This window comes from Podarcis melisellensis, assembly GCF_964234715.1.
Source record: "Podarcis melisellensis genome assembly, chromosome: 4".
Lineage (NCBI taxonomy): Eukaryota > Metazoa > Chordata > Lepidosauria > Squamata > Lacertidae > Podarcis > Podarcis melisellensis.
The window spans coordinates 94,321,192-94,340,761 of NC_138531.1; the positions used below are offsets into that span (position 1 = coordinate 94,321,192).

Genomic DNA, 19,570 nt, shown 5'->3' on the forward strand with positions numbered 1-19,570 from the left:
AGCTCCGCAACCCCAGAGTCGGTCACGACCAGTGGCGTAGCGTGGGTTGTCAGCACCCGGGGCAAGGCAAGTAATTTGTGCCCCCTAACCCATGGATTTGCGCCCCCTAACCCTAACCCCCATATGTTGCGCCCGGTGCGGCCGGCCCCCCCTGCACCCCCCACGCTACGCCACTGGCCACGTCTGGACCTAATGGTCAGGGGTCCCTTTACCTTTATACACTGAGCCAGAGAACTGGTCCATTTGGCTGAGCATCATTGGCACTGACTGGCAGCAGCTCTGCAATATCCCAGGCAGGCAGGATTCCCAGTCCTATATCTGGACGTTTGGGAGGGATGAACCTAGGACCTTGCCCCCCCCCCATGGAAAGCAGATGTTCTACCTGTTGAGCTGCAGCCCTTTCCAGCTGTGCCCCTGGGGCAAGCCCCTTCCTTCCTTCCCTTCTGGCAAGAAGAAGGACCCCCCTCATCAAATGATACCCAACGAAGCATCTCTCCGCCCCTAGCGTTCCGCACTCCAAAGCACCCTCTCTCTTGATGTTCGATTGACTTTTGCTCCTTATCTGTTACGGCTCAGTTTCATCATGCAATCGCCTGCTGGTGCAACCTCCTCGGAGGGCATGATCACTGGGCTTAGAAATCGCAGCGATGCATGATTAAATCCAGCCTCAATACTCTTGGATTCCCTCTCCAGCTGGCTGCTTAAAATGACAAGAACCTTTCTCCCCCACCCCCGAAGTCATATGCAACAGGAAACTCAAGAGCTTTCTCACCAATGTCTGAAAACGGCAGGATTTCCCTTGTTATTTAATCCCTGCTTAATCAAGACTACACCTGAATGCCTTATGCATCTCTGTGCATTTATTCAGAGGTCATCTCCACCAGTGGATTGAATGGGATCTTCTCCTTCGCAAGGGGGCAGCCCAAATTGTGCACAGTATACAGTATTTGCAAATGGTGATTACTCGCATAGGCTTTGCTAAGAAGTTATCTGTGTCTCTGTGCATGTTTTTTGTGTGTGTGTTTGTTTGATGTATCTTTGCCCCCCCCCCCTTGTTTGCCCTGGTGTTTTCCTTCCTTCCTTTTGTTTTCCTATTTTGGGTTGCAATTTTCAGTTATTTATTTTCTGTCTGTGTTTGTGTTTTGTGTTTAACAGGTCCTCCCTTGCATTGTTCATCTGCTTCATCAACCCCTATTGAGCAAACCCCCTCCCCTCCCCCCTCCCCGCCAGCCAATGAGAGCCAGAGGAGGTTGCTAGGCAATGGGGTGGCCCAGCCAACTCAGGACTCTGACTCTGAAGAAGAGTTTGTCCCCAATTCATTCTTAGTTAAAAGTGGCTCTGGGAATCTCTCCCTCCCTTCTATTGGTGAGTTCATTCTATCTACCTACTTAACTGTGTTACTGCTTTAAATATATACAGTATATATATGTATGTATGTATTTGTTGGTTATTTTGTATTTGAAATGTTTTGAAACTCATTTCAGCAAGATGCATTGCCAAGCGCGCATTACAATTGGGAACAATCTGCTTCTTTTGTTGCATCTTGCTGTTCGAAGTTTTGCAAATGGATTTTTTGTGTGTGTGGGTTTTTTTGCAGGGGAGGAGGGTTGCGTGGGCGGACTTGCTTTGCATTGCAGCTCAACTCTGCAACTCTTGCTGATTTCGGACCCCCCACCCCCATGGCTGAATGGTTAGGGGGTGGTTCGGCCTGGCCTGATCTCAAGTTGCATTTTTAGAGCTGCAGAAAGAATGTGTGGGTTGAAGTAAATTCCACACGGCGTGCATCTGATGGAGATTTTGCAGTCAGGGTGGCAAAAACATTTATCCTGCGTTACAGATTTCACTGACTTAACGTTCAGCCCAGCTCTCTCCCGGCAGTCTTCTCTGCAAGATTATTTGGGTCGCTTTGTGCGTGTGAATATAACGAACTGGACCATTCGGTTAAATCTCATGCATTCTGTTTTGAATTTTGCTAAGGGTTTCGCCAGCAGAGGTGCTGGTAGGAGGTGTTCCTTTATAATTACGTGCTGTTGTTTTTCCCCCTGGTGAATTTTGGAGTCTCTGTTTCTGAATGAAAAATTAAAATGATACAGTATATTGGGAGACTCAAAGAAACCTTGGATTTTTTCACAACTTCAAGCAAATCCTGAGGTTTTGTTCCAGGGAAATGTGTCAACCGCATTTGTGTTTGTCCATGTGCTGATTATTTTTGTGACCCATTTTAGAAAATCAGAGGATATTTATGCTTTTCAGAAATACTGGTGGTGGTGTTTTTCACCCCAGTCCTAACAGGTCAGGAGAGAGTGTCTTTTGACTTCAGAAACTGCAGGAGCCTTTTTAAAAAGGTGTGTGTGTGTTGTTTTTGCAGCTTCTGGCTGAGACAGCTGCAAGGAGTACCTTGTGAATTTGGAGGCTATAAAAATAGCCACTTGTTCTACACGTGTTGTGTGTTTTTTTTTGCAAAAAGTGAGTTGTTTGCATTATTAGTGCATGGACGCTACTTTGAGTAAAATGGATTGGGTTGGGGAGAGGGGGAAAAGAAATTCTTGGAGTTTGCAGGTTATATTAAGGTTATATTAGGCACAGCCAGCTTGGTTTTACACTTGGTTCCCAATCCCAAATGTTCCATCGTTCATTCCAAATCTGTTATTCTGGTTTCATCCACCCACCCACCTGGTACCTGAATCTGTTATGTTTCAGTGTACAGAGAATTCTGAATTTCTACAGAATTATTTTTTAATATGATTGGTGCAATAGTCCCAAAGTGGACAGGGCCAAATCTATGAAATGAGTATTCACTTAATTAATACCTCAGCTGTGTTCCCACCTCCAGTCAATGCAATTAAGAGCCTCTGCAAATACGTATGTCAACAGCTTTGTTTTAGTGGGTGGTTATGGGTACATTTGCCAACTCTTGAAATTAAAAAGTTTCTGGGGAGAGCGGGAGAAAACATCTAAGTTGCACAGCTATTACATGTGCTTACAAGTCCCCAGCCACCAAGCGATAGCATCATAGCAGGTCTCCGCAGATCCGGCACAATCTAAGCTAGACAACTGCACCATAAAAGCAAGAAGAGGACTTCATCTGTGCAGAGCAGATAACTCAAGGAAGTGAGTCAAGCCAGGTCCTATGCTGATCAAATGGCAGCCTTGATTACTGCAGTGCACTTTGCGTGGGGCTACCCTGGGGCCTGGTGCGGATGTTCCCGCTTGTGCAAAATGCCAGTGGCTAGGCAGTTTATATAGGGACGCAGATGGCGCTGTGGGTTAAACTACAGAGCCTAGGACTTGCTGATCAGAAGGTTGGCGGTTCGAATCCCCGCAACGGGGTGAGCTCCTGTTGCTCGGTCCCTGCTCCTGCCAACCTAGCAGTTCGAAAGCACATCAAAGTGCAAGTAGATAAATAGGTACCGCTCTGGCGGGAAGGTAAACGGCGTTTCCGTGTGCTGCTCTAGTTCACCAGAAGCAGCTTAGTCATGCTGGCTACATGACCCGGAAGCTGTATGCCGGCTCCCTTGGTCAATAAAGGGAGATAAGCGCTGCAACCCCAGAGTCGGTCACGACTGGACCTAATGGTCAGGGGTCCCTTTACCTTTACTTTTAGGCAGTTTATGGGGGACAGGCTATCGCCAGCATTTAACTCCAGTTCTCAGAAGTCTGCCACCCAGAATGGCTGGGGAAACCCAGCCGGATGGGCAAGGTATAAATAATAATAATTAATAGTTAATAATAAATAAGTGTTAACTGTTGAATTATTATTTGCTGGTGTTTCATTTTACTGTTTACTATTATATTCTAATGGATTATTGAATATTGCTTTATTTGATATAAGTTGTTTGTTTTTCAGTTATTGTGTCTTTTTGTATAAGATCAAGGGGTTGTTACAAGTGGGGTCCTTTATACTATTTTCTTGCTTTTGCAGTTTGTAAACCTCCTTGTGCATAGAAAGGCGGTATACAAATTCAAAGTAAAATGGAATCAAGTTAAAAAAACTTGGGCTCTCCCCAGCCCAACACCCCTCTTTCCTAAGACCCAAGACAGCTAACAGAATCACATTTAATGTGATTATAAATAATCAAGGGAGATTATTTTCAGGGAGTGGGGGACAAAACCTTAAGAAAACACAAGGAGCCGCAACAGCAGTAGCTCCAGGAAGATGGAGAAAATAAGCAGTACATTAAAAAAAAAAAAAAAGTGGCACAAAAGCTTATTTAAAAATAAATTAATCTTAGAAGCCTTGCACATGTACAATTTCCATATATGCAGCATGTGCTTATGTGTGTTAAGGGGAGCATTGGGTTGGGTGGCCCCCCTTCCCCCCAAAAAACCACACATAACAATTTTATCAGGTGATCAGCTGACATTTGCATCCAGTTCTGCAGTTTCCAAGTGCTTTTAACCATCCTTTTGTCTCTCTCCCTGATGCTCTTTACCCTGGGAGACACCTAAATAAGATTCTGATCAAGGGTGAGACCTAAACACACAAAGGGAAAAAACAAAAGGAAGTTAGGGGTTTTTTGAGACTTAAAGGTTAGGTTACTGATGCCTCAGACTCCAATCCACAAAGCATTGGCCCCATTGACTAAGTGGCTAGCTCAGCCTTCCACAGTTGCAAAAAGGAAATGGGTTTGCTCTCCCCAGATTCGCATCCTCAAGTCAATGAGCTCTAAGTAGGGAGATGGTCCTTGACAAAGAGGTGGCGAATTCCTCAAGGACTAGCCCTATCTGATAACCAGCATTGAAAGTGGCTTTCCCTGATGGAATCTTCTGATATTTAAGCGCACACCAGTCCTAAACATTTGCATTAAAATAAAGGAAATTGACAAACCTAGACAGCATCTTAAAAAGCAGAGACATCACCTTGCCAAGAAAGGTCCATATAGTTAAAGCTATGGTTTTCCCAGTAGTGATGTATGGAAGTGAGAACTGAACCATTAAGAAGGCTGATCGCTTAAGAATGGATGCTTTTGAATTATGGTGCTGGAGGAGACTCTTGAGAGTCCCATGGACTGCAAGAAGATCAAACCGATCCATTCTTAAGGAAATCAGCCCTGAGTGCTCACTGGAAGGACAGATCCTGAAGCTGTGGCTCCAATACTTTGGCCACCTCATGAGAAGAGAAGACTCCCTGGAAAAGACCCTGATGTTGGGAAAGATGGAGGGCACAAGGAGAAGGGGATGACAGAGAACAGCTTGCGGATATCTGCCGCCAGCCCCACAAGCTTGGGGGACAGCGGGGAGGTGCAGTGCGCCATCCTGCTGTTCCCCGACCTGGTTTGGGATTCAGGCAGATATCCGCAAGCCGTGGGAGCCCGGCTGGAAGCCGCGCCAGTCTCCCAAGGCTTGCGGAGAGCTGCCTGTTTTGGGGGCTGGGGTCGGGGGAAGCTCGGGCTTCCCCCATCCCAGCCCTGCGCCTGTGGGTGTGTCTTATGGGCCGGTGCGCACAATGGGGCGAAAAAATATGGTATGTTATATGATTTTTGGAAATTATATGTAAAACCATATATATATATATATATATATATATATATATATATATATATATATCGCAGAAGAGTAGGAAGGGATCTTGAGGGTCATCTAGTCCAGCCCGCTGCAATGGAGGAATCTCAGCTGAAGCATCCATGGCAGATGGCCTTCCAACCTCTGCTTAAAATCTCCAAGGAAGGAGAGTCCACAACCTCTTGAGTGAGACCCATTCCACTGTCAAATAGCTCTTCCTGTCAGAAACTGTTAGCTTTAAGAAAAGTTATCCTAAATTGATTTTATCCACCCTTCCACCTGATGAACAAGCAAGCAGGCACATTAAAAGGAAGCTGCAGTTCTCTCAAGAAACAGAATTTAACGAGAGGAAGAATTGGGAATTATTCTCATAGCTCAGATATCGATAAGAGGAGCAAAGTGGTACCCAGACAGTACAAATAGTTCTCTTCCTGAGCTGTTTCCCTTCCCCGCCCAGTTTCAAGTTTGGGGGTAGGGGCGTTTTAACATCATGAACAGTAATAATCAAAAGTCGGATGGTATAAATTTTCAGCATCTACCAGCTTGCCACACCGCTTTAGTCCATCAACAAAAATAAAAGCATGTTATGAGTATAAATTGGAGAAGGGGAGAGGTTGATCTCTTTGGAGAAAAGGTAGGATATGAATGTAATACGGTGGTACCTCGGGTTAAGAACTTAATTTGTTCTGGAGGTCCGTTCTTAACCTGAAACTGTTCTCAACCTGAAGCACCACTTTAGCTAATGGGGCCTCCTGCTCTCGCCGCACTGCTGGAGCACAATTTCTGTTCTCATCCTGAAGCAAAATTCTTAACCTGAGGTACTATTTCTGGGTTAGCGGAGTCTGTAACCTGAAGCGTCTGTAACCTGAAGCATCTGTAACCTGAGGTACCACTGTACAGTGTTGTTGCTTCCATTAGAAAAACAGCTCACAACTCATCCATTTGCCTCCCCCAGCATTTGCCAGTACAGTAAGTTCCCAGCAATGTGGCTGACCTTTGGGCCCTTGCTCTGCTGGGCATCTTTTCATTTGTTTGCTCTTCTTTGTTCCCTGCAGCTTGCAAGGCGAGATTGTGGATGTGGAAAGAAAGAGCCTGATAATAAAGGGAAGGACCCTGCAAAAAGAGCTTAGGTCTACTAGCTCAGTCCTGGGTTCAGATTTCACCTCAGAAATCATCTTGCAAAGGGGGCCTTAGACAGACAACCTTAAAGGTAAAGGGACCCCTGACCATTAGGTCCAGTCATGACCGACTCTGGGGTTGCAGCGCTCATCTCGCTTTATTGGCCGAGGGAGCCTGCGTGCAGCTTCCGGGTCATGTGGCCAGCATGACTAAGCCGTTTCTGGCGAACCAGAGCAGCGCACAGAAACGCTGTTTACCTTCCCGCCGGAGTGGTACCTATTTATGTACTTGCACTTTGACGTGCTTTCGAACTGCTAGGTTGGCAGGAGCAGGGACCGAGCAACGGGAGCTCACCCCATTGCGGGGATTCGAACCGCCGACCTTCTGATTGGCAAGTCCTAGGCTCTGTGGTTTAACCCACAGCGCCACCCGTTTCCCTTTCTTGCAAATATAATTATGGCCTGGTACAAGGATTGCTAAAGTATCTTCAATAATATTAGCATTTTTTTATTTTAAAAGAAAAATGGGGGGAAAGAGGTTGTGGATTTCACATTCTCAATAATCCTTTTTGTATGGGAGACTGGAGCTGTGTACTTGTCATGCATTTAAAACACACAGCTTTCCAAAAAGAACATTGGGAATTATAGTTTGTCCCTGACAGAGCTACAATTCCCAGAACCCAGGGTTTCTGTCATAGAACCATAGAATTGTAGCATTGGAAGGGACCAAGGAATCTTTTGGCCAAACGTGGTGCTTGAACTCACAACCTAGAGGTTACATGCTCAGAAACTAAAGCTTTTGGTGAGGGAAACTTGAGAGATGCTGTGTACTTTTGAATAGCCAAGGTGCTGCTGTCTGCAGTCCTTCCCTGCAGTCTACACCTCCCATGAGCCCTGACCATTGACCATGCTGGTTGCAGCTAACGTGAGGTGATGTCAAGGGCTGCACATTGACTCGCATGTTCAGATTTATTACAAAACAGACATGAGGTTTTCGCGCTCATCCTAACATTGGATCAGTGGCGTAGCATGGGTTGTCAGCACCCGGGGCAAGGCAAGTAATTTGCGCCCCCTAACCTATGGATTTGCGCCCCCTTACCCTAACCCCCAGATGTTGCGCCCGGTGCGGCCAACCCCCCCTGCACCCCCCACGCTACGCCACTGCATTGGATTTATCCAATGCCTTTATTGTGAAAGTTTCTGTCCAGCATTTAAGGCAGCTTAGCATCTCAGAAGGTCGGCGGTTCGAATCCCTGCGACGGGGTGAACTCCCGTTGCTCAGTCCCTGCTCCTGCCAACCTAGCAGTTTGAAAGCACCCCAAAAAGTACAAGTAGATAAATAATACCTTCCCGCTCCAGCAGGAAGGTAAACGGTGTTTCCGTGCACTGCTCTGGTTTCGCCAGAAGCGGATTAGTCATGCTGGCCACATGACCCAGGAAAACTTCCTCCGGACAAACACTGGCTCCCTCGGCCTGTAAAGCAAGATGAGCGCCGCAACCCCAGAGTTGTTTGCGACTGGACTTAACTGTCAGGGGTCCTTTACCTTTACCTTTTAGCACCTTAAAATGAAACAATGCTGGGTATTAAAAAAATAGTAATGCAACACTTACATAATCTAATAAAATAAATTAAAAGGCTTAGAAGAGTAGAGGCAGTGTAGAATCAATTTAAGAACAATAATCCAGGAAAAGCTTGCTGAAATTATTGTTCATTACATATTTTTTTACACGCCATTTACAGTTGCTGTTGTGCAGCAGGTTGAAACATATCCTTCGGTCGTATTCCTCTCTTAGGAATACGTAGGCCAGCCTCACAGACAGGGACTGGTTCAAGAGCACCCAGTGAGTTTCAGGACTGGTAGATTTGAACCTGGCATTTTTTGGTTCTAGGTTGACACTCTAACCCAGGGGTCAGCAAACCTTTTCAGCAGGGGGCCGGTCCACTGTCCCTCAGACCTTGTGGGGGGGGGCGGACTGTATTTGGGGGGGGGGGATGAATGAATTCCTATGCCTCACAAATAACCCAGAGATGCATTTTAAATAAAAGCACACATTCTACTCATGTAAAAACACGCTGATTCCCGGACCGTCAACAGGCCGGATTTAGAAGGCGATTGGGCCACATCCGGCCCCAAAGCCTTAGGTTGCCTACCCCTGCTCTAACCACTATACCACACTGCCTCTCAATATTATCCCTACCTGGAGATACCAATGGGGACCGAGCCAGGGACCTTCTGCTTGCAAGGCAGATGCTCTAACCACTGAACTATACAACACTTGCCCATAAGATAGTGGCATCCTTAATGTGTTTATGGCTGTGGAGAGGTTTCCTTCATTTCAGGGGTTTGGACTAGATGACTCTTGGGAGTCCCAACTTTACAATCCTATAATTCTATGTCTAAGCAAGATCTATACACGGCTTGATTGCTAGTGGAGAGCTCTTGCGGTTTGCAAGAGATAAAACGATGAAACCATCACTAAAAAATAAAAATTGCAGCTGTACAGTGGTACCTCAGGTTACATACACTTCAGGTTACAGACTCCGCTAACCCAGAAATAGGGCTTCAGGTTAAGAACTTTGCTTCAGGATGAGAACAGAAATCGTGCTCCGGCGGCGCAGCAGCAGCTGGAGACCCCATTAGCTAAAGTGGTGCTTCAGGTTAAGTACGGACCTCCGGAACGAATTAAGTACTTAACCTGAGGTACCACTGTATTGCAAAATGCACAGAAGGTTGAAACCGCAAGAAATCCAATGAAAACTCCTGCAAACTTTCCAACAGCATTGCTACTGGATAATTCCAACACGTATTAGGGTCTGGGATTTTGAGACACCTGGAAACTCTTATTTACTTCCTGTCCCACCTTGAGGGCGTCACTTGGCGTAAATCGAGGTGGTCCATGCATTCATTTCCGATGTGCTGAAAGCCTGGGACTTAGGATCCTGGCATCGTCGAGGTGTCCTTCTGATGTCAGCCCCCTAAGCATGTCAAGGTGTGCACGACTCCTCGGTCCTCACTGGATGGCTAAGTGATAAAGTCCAGGCACAAAACGGCCTCTCTGCAGATCAAACAGCCATTGCTGTCATTGCCACCTCGCCGCACCTCTAGACACAAGGCTCAATTTACTACCACTCTGGTTCTGTATTTTATTTCATTTTTTAAATGTCCAGTGTTGATTTGTAGTGTAATTTCTCTCTCTCTCTCTCTCTGGTTCTTTATCCTTTTGTTTTGCTTGTAAGCCATGTTGAACAGGAACAGGCCCAGAAAAGTAGCCGGGAAATATTTTAGAGAAACAATAAAGTCTCCTTCAGCTCAAGGAGTCACTGAGGTGATGTGAGGAGCAATACACATCCCTGTGTGAAGCCATAACCAGCCTCCTCTGATTTCCCTGGGACCAGAATTCTTTTACAGGCCCTGACACAATTTCTCCCCTACTTACCACTTCCGACAACAGGGAGATGTAAATCCAGAAGAGATGGCTTCTGCAAAAAAATGAAATTCACACCCCAGCTGCCTCTAACACACCTTCAGAATCAAAAGAGATGTGTGAGGTCCTTCACCCTGTCCTTCACCTGATTTTTTTTATATTGTTGCTGATTTAATAATAATAATTTAATAATTTATTATTTATACCCCACCCATCTGGCTGAGTTTCCCCAGCCACTCTGGGCGGCTCCCAATCAAGTGTTAAAAACAATACAGCATTAAATATTTAGAACTTCCCTAAACAGGGCTGCCTTCAGATGTCTTTTAAAAATAGGATAGCTGCTTATTTCCTTGACATCTGGAGGGAGGGCGTTCCACAGGGCGGGCACAGCTACCAATAAGACCCTCTGTCTGGTTCCCTGTAACCTCACTTCTCACAATGAGGGACCCACCAGAAGGCCCTCGGACCTGGACCTCAGCGTCCGGCCTGAACGATGGCAGTGGAGACGCTCCTATACTGGACCGAGGCCGTTTAGGGCTTTCAAGGTCAGCACCAACACTTTGAATTGTGCTCGGAAACATAATTAAAAAGAAAAGGCACTTTAGACATGCCCAGAGACACTTTGCCCTCTGGTAGAATAACTGAGTCAATGAATTGTAGAGTTGGATGGGACCCCAAGGGTCATCTAGTCCAGCCCCCCACAATGCAGGAATCTCAGCTCAAGCGTCTATGACAGATGGCCATCCAACCTCTGCTTAAAAACCTCCAAGGAAGAAGAGTCCACAACCTCCCGAGGGAGACAGCTCTTACTGTCAGAAAGTTCTCCGGAACTGGAGAGAAAGACCTTGTTCCATCTTCCACATGACAACCCTTTAGATATTTGAAGATGACTATCCTATCTCCTCTCAGTTTCCTCTGCAGGGAGTTGGACTCAATGACCTTCATAGTCCCCTCCAACACTACCAGTTGATGTCTCTATGTTTCTTCAGGCTAAACAAACCCAGCTCTTTCAACCACTCCTCATAAGGTTTGGTTTCCAGACCTTTGATCCATCTTGGTCTCCCTCCTCTGCACACCTTCCAGCTTGTCAACATCCTTCTTAAATTATGGCGCCCAGAAATGGACACAGGACTCCAGGTGTGGTGTGACCAAGGCAGAATAGAGTGTGGGACTATTACTTGATCAGGACACTAGACTTCTGTTGATGCAGCTTAGAAGAACATTCGCTTTTTTTGCTGCTGCTTTATCACACTGTTGACTCACATTCAGCTTGTGGTTTTGCTTGTGTTTGTGTGCCCAGAGGTAGCAAAAAAGCTTGTGGGGCCAGTATTTTGGGAACACCCTTAGACCTTGGGTGGTTTTTGTGGGGAGGTGATTTCAGCCAAACAGGCCAATCTCTTTCCTGACAGTTGCCATGAGGAATCAGCATTCCTGAGCCATTTCCCTCCTCCAGCTGTACATAACGTGCTGGGATGACCTCGCAATGTGAGTTTCTTCCAGTGACCACTGGCATGGTGAAAACGCCTCCCTCTCGTGGTCAGGCCTGGTGGACATTATATTAGGGTTACCTTTTCCAGGGATAGTCCCCGGATTTGCGAATAAGTCCCCGGGCAAATTTCATCCCTGGAATGTCCCCGGATTTCATCTAATGTCACAGGGAAATGCAACAGCGGCAGTCTCAGCAGCCCGGAGCAGTTGGTTCTGGCTGGCTTCAGGAGCTGCTCAGAAGTCCCCAGATGATGGTGGTGCAGGGGCTCTCAGATGCAGCTTCTGGTCTACCTCCACCTTCCCTGACCCCAGCAACTAAGCTGTGAAGGGAGGCTTCATGCTACCTATCGGAACAGCCTCCCAACTCCTACTTGCGTGAAAGCAGGAGCAGGGCGGGGATCTCTCAGATGTGAAGGGAAGCTTCACGCTGCCTATCAGAGCTTGCGTGCAAGCAGGAGGGGGCAGGGATCTCTCAGTTAGGCAGAGGGAAGCCTCCCTTCCCAGCAGAGGGATCCCCGCCCCCTCCTGCTTTCACGCAAGTAGGAATGGGATTGGGGCTGCTCCGATGGGAAGGGAGGCATCGCGCTGCCCGAGCCTCACCGCCGCTGCCACTCTTGGCCCTCCTCCGCCTTCCTTGCCTGACCCACCGCGCACCGCTCCCCCAACACCACCACCGAAGAACCAATAACTCAGGGGTTGCCCAGGCTCATGAAAAAGGAGATAGAAGCCTCGGGGGAACATGGCGGTTGAGGTCAAGGCGGCGGCCGCCCCTCTGCCACCGCCATCACTGCAGCATCAACGTCCCGAATGTTATTTATTTATTTATTTAAAGTGTCCCCGGATTCATTGAAAAGAATCTGGTAACCTTACATTATATATCTGCACTGTGGAGAACTTAGAATCCTAGAATCATAGAGTTGGAAGAGACCACAAGGGCCATCGAGTCCAACCCCCTGCCAAGCAGGAAACACCATCAGAGCACTCCTGACATATGGTTGTCAAGCCTCTGCTTAAAGACCTCCAAAGAAGGAGATTCCACCACACTCCTTGGCAGCAAATTCCACTGTCGAACAGCTCTTGCTGTCAGGAAGTTCTTCCTAATGTTTAGGTGGAATCTTCTTTCTTGTAGTTTGGATCCATTGACTCGTTCCATGGTTACCTCTCCATGTGATGACCGGAAGCTGTGGCCTGGGGGTCATAGAATTGTAGAGGTGAAAGGGATCCCAAGGTTCATCTAGTCCAACCCCCTGCAATGCAGGAATCTCAACTAAAAACTACAGGTCAGCCTGTCCGCCCTGCTCCAATATTCAGCTCAGATCAATTCCATCCAGCATGGCTAGTGGACAAGGATGATGGCAGATGCTTCCCAACAACATCTCAGGGATGACTCACACCCCGGCCATCACCTCTTTAATCTTCTACCCTCAGGCAGGAGATACAGAAATATAATCACCTGTACCAACAGGCTAAAAAATAGCTTCTATCCATGGGCTGTTAGGCTGTTGAATGGAAAATAACCCAGCGAAATTGACTTGCGAGGTGGTGTGTTGTTCGATAAGAGATTGAGTGTTTTTTTGGGGGGGAGGCTTGTTTAATTTCATTGTACACAGGTTGTACAATGACAATACAGTGGTACCTCGGGTTACAGATGCTTCAGGTTACAGACTCTTCAGGTTACAGACTCCTCTAACCCAGAAATAGTACCTCGGGTTAAGAACTTTGCTTCAGCATGAGAACAGAAATTGTGCTCTGGTGGTGCTGCAGCAGTGGGAGGCCCCATTAGCTAAAGTGGTGCTTCAGGTTAAGGACAGTTTCAGGTTAAGAACGGACCTCCGGAACGAATTAAGTTAAGGTACCACTGTAAAGGTATCATCATCATCATCATCTAGCCTACCCCTTCCCTAAGCCAAATACACCGATTCACAACAAATGTAATCAATTTTGTATTCCCCTTTTCTATTCTCCCTTCCTACATGTGGCTGCTGGCTTGTTCAGGTTTCATGTTTTGCTTTTGCTTTTTTTTAATTATTATTAAAAAAAATAAGAAGAGAGGGAATGAAAGTAAGCAAGAGATTAAAGCCTTTAATCTCACCCCGTTTGCTAATTAACTAACGGACAGGAAAAAGCATTGTTCAGTCTCTACAGCGGGTTGATGACATTATTGTATTATTGATGTGCCGCAGCGGTTCTGGGCTCTCAGCTGTCTGTTACCCGGCCTCCTTGCTCCTTAAGCCTTTGTAGATGATTTGCATCCCTGGAGCTTCCTTTATGTGAAAAATAAATTCTGGAAGTCGGTAGTAAATATGTCCTGCACCAAGACAGTGCGCCTGGAGGGTTGTGTGTGCACGTGTGTGTTTGTGTGTGTGTGCGATGTGGTTGCCGACTTCTGATAAGGACAGACAACCGGTCCAATCGAGGTCACCTGCAAGCATCTTTCTGCAAAACTACAAAGGGTGCCTTTTATTTTATTTTTTGAAAGTAGCTTTGGATAGTCCTCTCCACAGTCCATAAATCTGAGCCACACAAGCCCATCCTAGCTACTAGGAGGGGGAAGAAAAACACACACCCTCCTGGCCTCTCCAAATGGATTTAATTGCCTTCTTTCCTCAAAGTTGTGTTTCTGTAAAGGCTTTAGGCAGCTTAGACTCTGGATGACAAAAGGGAGTCTTTATGCTCTCTAAATGGTGAAAATGAGCTAAAGCTTATTTGGGTGTGGCTACACTTAATATAGTTAGGGAACTCCTTCTCTTTCTCTTGGTGTAAGAGTTGTTTCAACAGCAGGGCTGTCTTGAGTATTCCTCTCTCTCTCTCTCTCTCTCTCTTGCATGAGATTTGTGTTGCCCTCTTCTTCTTTTTCCAGTTGATCTCTGCTAGATTTTCCTCCCGCAGCTGTGTAAACTCTGCTTGGAGCCAGGAACCTTTCCAAAGCAACTAACGCCCAGGGAAAAGTGCCGCCACTGCAAATCCCCGTGTAAATCGCAAGTGTTGGTGCACATGGAATTGCGGGAGCAGGCTGTTTCTCTGAAGACACAATAGAGCATTATTTGGGGGGAGGTGATGGGGTTGTGACAGCCTTCCTGAAGGGAGTCTGGGGCTGGGTGCGTTTCAGCCATTTCGAAAAGGACGACAGAAATGCAATAAAGGATTTCCCTGCCCTGCTTTCCCACATTGCCTTTTGGGTGTATTTTAACATTTATTACGGACCGCTTGTGTACATTTGGCACTCGAGGCAACTAAGAATCAGGTTTAAAACACAGTAAGTGCATAAATGGACGCGGGTGGCGCTGTGGGTTAAACCACAGAGCCTAGGACTTGCCGATCAGAAGGCTGGCAGTTCGAATCCCCGTGGCGGGGTGAGCTCCCGTTGCTCAATCCCTGCTCCTGACAACCTAGCAGTTCGAAAGCACCTCAGAGTGCAAGTAGATAAATAGGTACCACTCTGGTGGGAAGGTAAACGGCGTTTCCGTGCGCTGCTCTGGTTTGCCAGAAGTGGCTTAGTCATGCTGGCCACATGACCCGGAAGCTGTACACCAGCTCCCTCGGCCAATAAAGTGAGATGAGCGCCGCAACCCCAGAGTCAGCCACAACTGGAGCTAATGGTCAGGGGTCCCTTTACCTTTACCTTTAAGTGCATAAATCAAATGTTAAGATAATATGCCCCCAAATCCAGCTAGTTAAAATATAAGAGCTTTGCTGTTACTGAAGGCAAATGAGCATAATGGTCACAAATCCAATACATTCAGGATTTGTCCTGTCCATAAGAAATCCAGTTGCAGCACTTACAATAAAACTTACAATACTTACAATAAGACCAAACCTTAGCACTAAGCATACAGAACAGAACACCACATCTGAACAAAGAGATAGAAAGGAGAAAGTGAAACCCAGGCTCCTTCTGGCCCTACTTTTATAGTCAGCATGACCTTGACAGATAAGAGCGCCAGTTTAAACCAGCTGTACTCAGCTTCTCTGAAGGTATAACCTAAACAATAACTCAAACATCATGAACTTTCTGCCGCACAGAGAAGCTTCCAGAACCCTCTTGAACTAAGCAGAATAGGAAAGGTCTCTACACATCAGATCATGGGTAGGCAAACTAAGGCCCGGGGGCCGGATCCGGTCCAATCGCCTTCTAAATCCGGCCCATGGACTGTCCGGGAATCAGCATGTTTTTCCATGAGTAGAATGTGTCCTTTTATTTAAAATGCATCTCTGGGTTATACGTGGGGCCTGCCTGGTGTTTTTACATGAGTAGAATGTCTCCTTTATTTAAAATGCATCTCTGGGCTATTTGTGGGGCATAGGAATTCATTCACATTTTTTTGTTTTTTCAAAATATGGTCCGGCCCCCCACAAGGTCTGAGGGACAGTGGACCGGCCCACGGCTGAAAAAGTTTGCTGACCCCTGCATCAGATCAATACTTTCTGTACTAAGAGATGCAAACTGACGCAACTCCCATCAGCTCCAAAAAAAAACAGCACTCCTGATGGGAGTTGTAGTTCCATCAGGCACCAGGTACCTCTGGAGGGAGCCTGGTTGGCTAATGGAATTTCTTAACCCTGCTGTGTACTTAATGCACATAGAAGCAACAATGGCCCACTGAGCTCTATGGTTGGAGATGTGCAGACATGCGAGCATCAGGCAAAGAAGATGTGGGTTGTGACCGAATGTGCTTCTGAACTTTGTTTGCAGAGTCCTCAGCCCTTTGTCTGCATAGCCTCCCAAATGAGCATAATGCTACCGGCCTGGTGGGAGTAGCAGGGCAAGTCTTAGTGTCACCTACGTAATAATCTGAATAAAACAAGGCCTTGGCAGGGGGATTAACCCTTTAAGCCAGGGCTCCTGGCTTCCAGAGGTCACAGGGCGGGAACTGAGCCTGTTTTCCTTCAGAAAGGGGGAGATGGAGGGAGGGGAAATCTCCATGGCTATCTTCTAGCCCCCAAGGTGATTAAGAGCTCTCTGATATTAGGGCTGTCAACTTGATTTAATGACGCTGCGCTTCAGCCAATGGTTTTGCAGCTTTTAAGTGACAGGTTGAATTTGCGTGCACGGGCATCTCCGAAGCAAAAGCCACACTCTGCTTTTGTCCTTTAGATGATACACATGCTTTTCTTGTCGCAAGAATCGTCTTCTCAAAGGGGAAGAATGCCCCTTCTAAAATGGTGGCTGCCAGCCATGCTTTCTGCAATTATTTTGCATTTAAACAATACTTCATAGAATCATAGACGCAAAGAATTTGGAAGGGACCACGAGGGCCATCTTGACAAACTTCCTGAAATGCAGGAATATTTTGCCCAACATGGGGCTCAAACCCACAACCCTGAGATTAAGAGTCTTGTCCTGGAATGTGGACAAAGGAAGAGTCTCTTCAATTTCTGTGCCCTTTTTGCTGCCAACTACATGCGCTTGGCGCTGTGGGTAAAACCGCAGAGCCTAGGACTTGCCAATCAGAAGGTCGGCGGTTCGAATCCCCGCGTCGGGGTGAGCTCCCATTGCTTGGTCCCTGCTCCTGCCAACCTAGCAGTTCAAAAGCACGCCAAAGTGCAAGTAGATAAATAGGTACCGCTCTGGCGGGAAGGTAAACGGCATTTCCGTGCACTTCTCTGGTTCACCAGAAGCGGCTTAGTCATGCTGGCCACATGACCCAGAAGCTGTACGCTGGCCCCCTCGGCCAATAAAACAAGATGAGCACCGCAACCCCAGAGTCGGTCATGACTGGACCTAATGGTCAGAGGTCCCTTTACCTTTACATGCGCTTTTGCCAATGACCGCATATGCACCATGGCCACTTGGCCCTAGAGAGGTTACCTGTGAGGAATGAGTCCCCTGGTCTGAAAATAATTTTCTCTGCTGCAGGAGACTCCCGAACCTGTGCCGAATCTCATTCCCCAATTGCACTTCCAACCTAGAGAAAATAGCAGAGAACGTTTCCACACCACCTTCTGCTTTGACTATCATGAGTTCCTGAGAACGATACAGATTCTCCTCTCAGTTTAACTGTTCGATCTATTGATTATTGCCGTTTTGGTTTGGGCGAGCTTGGCAGTTTCAAAGTTTTCAGCCTTGCCAAATGAAAGGAAAACAAGCGTGCTATGTTGAGTTTGCCCAGCCGATCGGAAGATTTCCCAGTGCAAACTGAGGGTTTTCCGGCACAAATTAACCCATGCAGATTAGCCTAGCGGGGTTCCACTTCCATAATGGTACCAAAGCGGGGGTTGCACAAGATTGCCTTCCAAGACAAAAGTGGAAGATTTACAATCAATTTTCGAAAAACGGGAATAATCCAAGAGCATCGGAGGAGCTCTGTTGGATCAGGCCCAGTGCCCATTAAATCCAGCAACCTTCTCTGACAGTGACCAACCAGATGCCCTGGATGGGAAGCCGGCAACAGCTCTTTCCCAACTTGTGATTCTCAGCAAGAGGTATTCACAGGTATTCCTGGCTGGTAGCTATGGATAGCTTTATCCTTTGTGAATGTCTCTCGTCCTTTAAAAAAAAAGGGGCCATGCAAATTGGTGACATATTCTGGGATTGAATTCCAAAATTTAGTTATGCACTGTATGAAAATGGGCTTTCACAGACAGATTCGTAGAGTTGGAAGAGGCAACTGGGGTCATTGAGTCTTTCAATTTTTCACCCAATACAGTGGTACCTCAGGTTACAGATGCTTCAGCTTACAGAATCCGCTAACCCAGAAATAATACCTCGGGTTAAGAACTTTGCTTCAGGATGAGAAGAGAAATCGTGCTCCGGTGGCACGGCAGCGGCGGGAGGCCCCATTAGCTAAATTGGTACCTCAGGTTAAGAACGGTTTCCGGTTAAGAACGGACCCCCAGAACGAATTAAGTTCGTAACCAGGTTACATACGCTTCAGGATACAGACGCTTCAGGTTACAGATTCTGCTAACCCAGAAATAGTACCTCGGGTTAAGAACTTTGCTTCAGGATGAGAACAGAAATCGTGCTCCGCTCCGGCACGGCAGCAGCAGGAGGCCCCATTAGCTAAAGTGGTACCTCAGGTTAAGAACTGTTTCAGGTTAAGAACGACCTCCGGAACACCCGAGGTACCACTGTACAGGACTTGAACCCAGGACCCTGAGATTAAGAGTCTCATGCTCTACCGACTGAGTTATCCCTCAGGGCAATTTCTTCTGTATTTCTTCTGAATTTTGCACCATTCATCTTTATTGGAAGGTCACAATTTCTAGCGTTATGAGAGTGTGGGGAACTTAACGCCGAACAATTCTACATGATGTTTGACCTCCCAGACCTCTGTTTGTCTTACATAGCAGCAGACTGAATTCCTAACCACAGACTCTGACATGGTATGCTCAATTTTTCATTCTCAGTAGCTCATATATCATGAAAGAGCCGGGAGGGGGGGGGGAATGTTCTTTGTTATGAGGACCTGTGCAGACTTGGGCAGTTGTTTGTGAAGACTTCAGAAACCCACATGATTCTGGACAGAATTTCTATTATATGAAATGGTTGTGGAGAGACATGAGACTTCAAGGTCCGCTCTGCATCTTGGCCAAAGTGGAAACTTAGGCTATGGCCAGTCTTCAAGGACTTGCCGTAGATGCAACCACATCCAGCTTCCTGTGACAGAAGCTCCCGCCAACACACACACACACAAACACACTTCAGCCTATGCCATAGGTAGGACCAGCAGCAAATCATTATTTCCTGCTGCTGTTGCTGGAGAGCTGAGCAAAAGCCCAAACCACATGCAAGCCCTCTGTTACCAAATAAAAAACAGAGTAGGCTAGAATTCTAACGTGGGCTTTGTTTTGTTTTGCAAATGGGTGTTTGCGTGTGGTTTCAGCTTTGCCCCGAACAGTGGTGGAAAATTTCATAGGCTGTGTTTTAGATTTTCGTCTGCTTTCCATAGGAATGTTTATATGCGCCTGCAACGTGCTTGAAAGCATTATCGTCTGTCAGTGAAACAAAACACATTTCAAGTCACAGTTTCTCATTAAAGTGCTTATTAAATAAATAGCAGCGTGTGTTTTTTGGGGGGGGGGAGGAGTAACTG

The 19,570-nt window shown here is 46.7% G+C and overlaps 1 protein-coding gene across 11 annotated transcripts in view; it reads left to right on the forward strand.

The window, feature by feature from the left end:
- TENM4 (teneurin transmembrane protein 4) overlaps window positions 1-19,570 on the forward strand; it is a 628,724-nt gene that overhangs the window by 347,106 nt on the left and 262,048 nt on the right. For 9 of the 11 annotated variants that reach the window (XM_081909492.1, XM_081909496.1, XM_081909502.1 and 6 more), the window contains one exon: window positions 1,156-1,365. The exons of the other annotated variants lie outside the window; for them this stretch is intronic. In XM_081909492.1, the coding sequence (XP_081765618.1) occupies window positions 1,156-1,365 (210 nt within the window). The remainder of the gene's footprint in view (window positions 1-1,155; window positions 1,366-19,570) is intronic. 11 annotated transcript variants of the gene reach the window in all.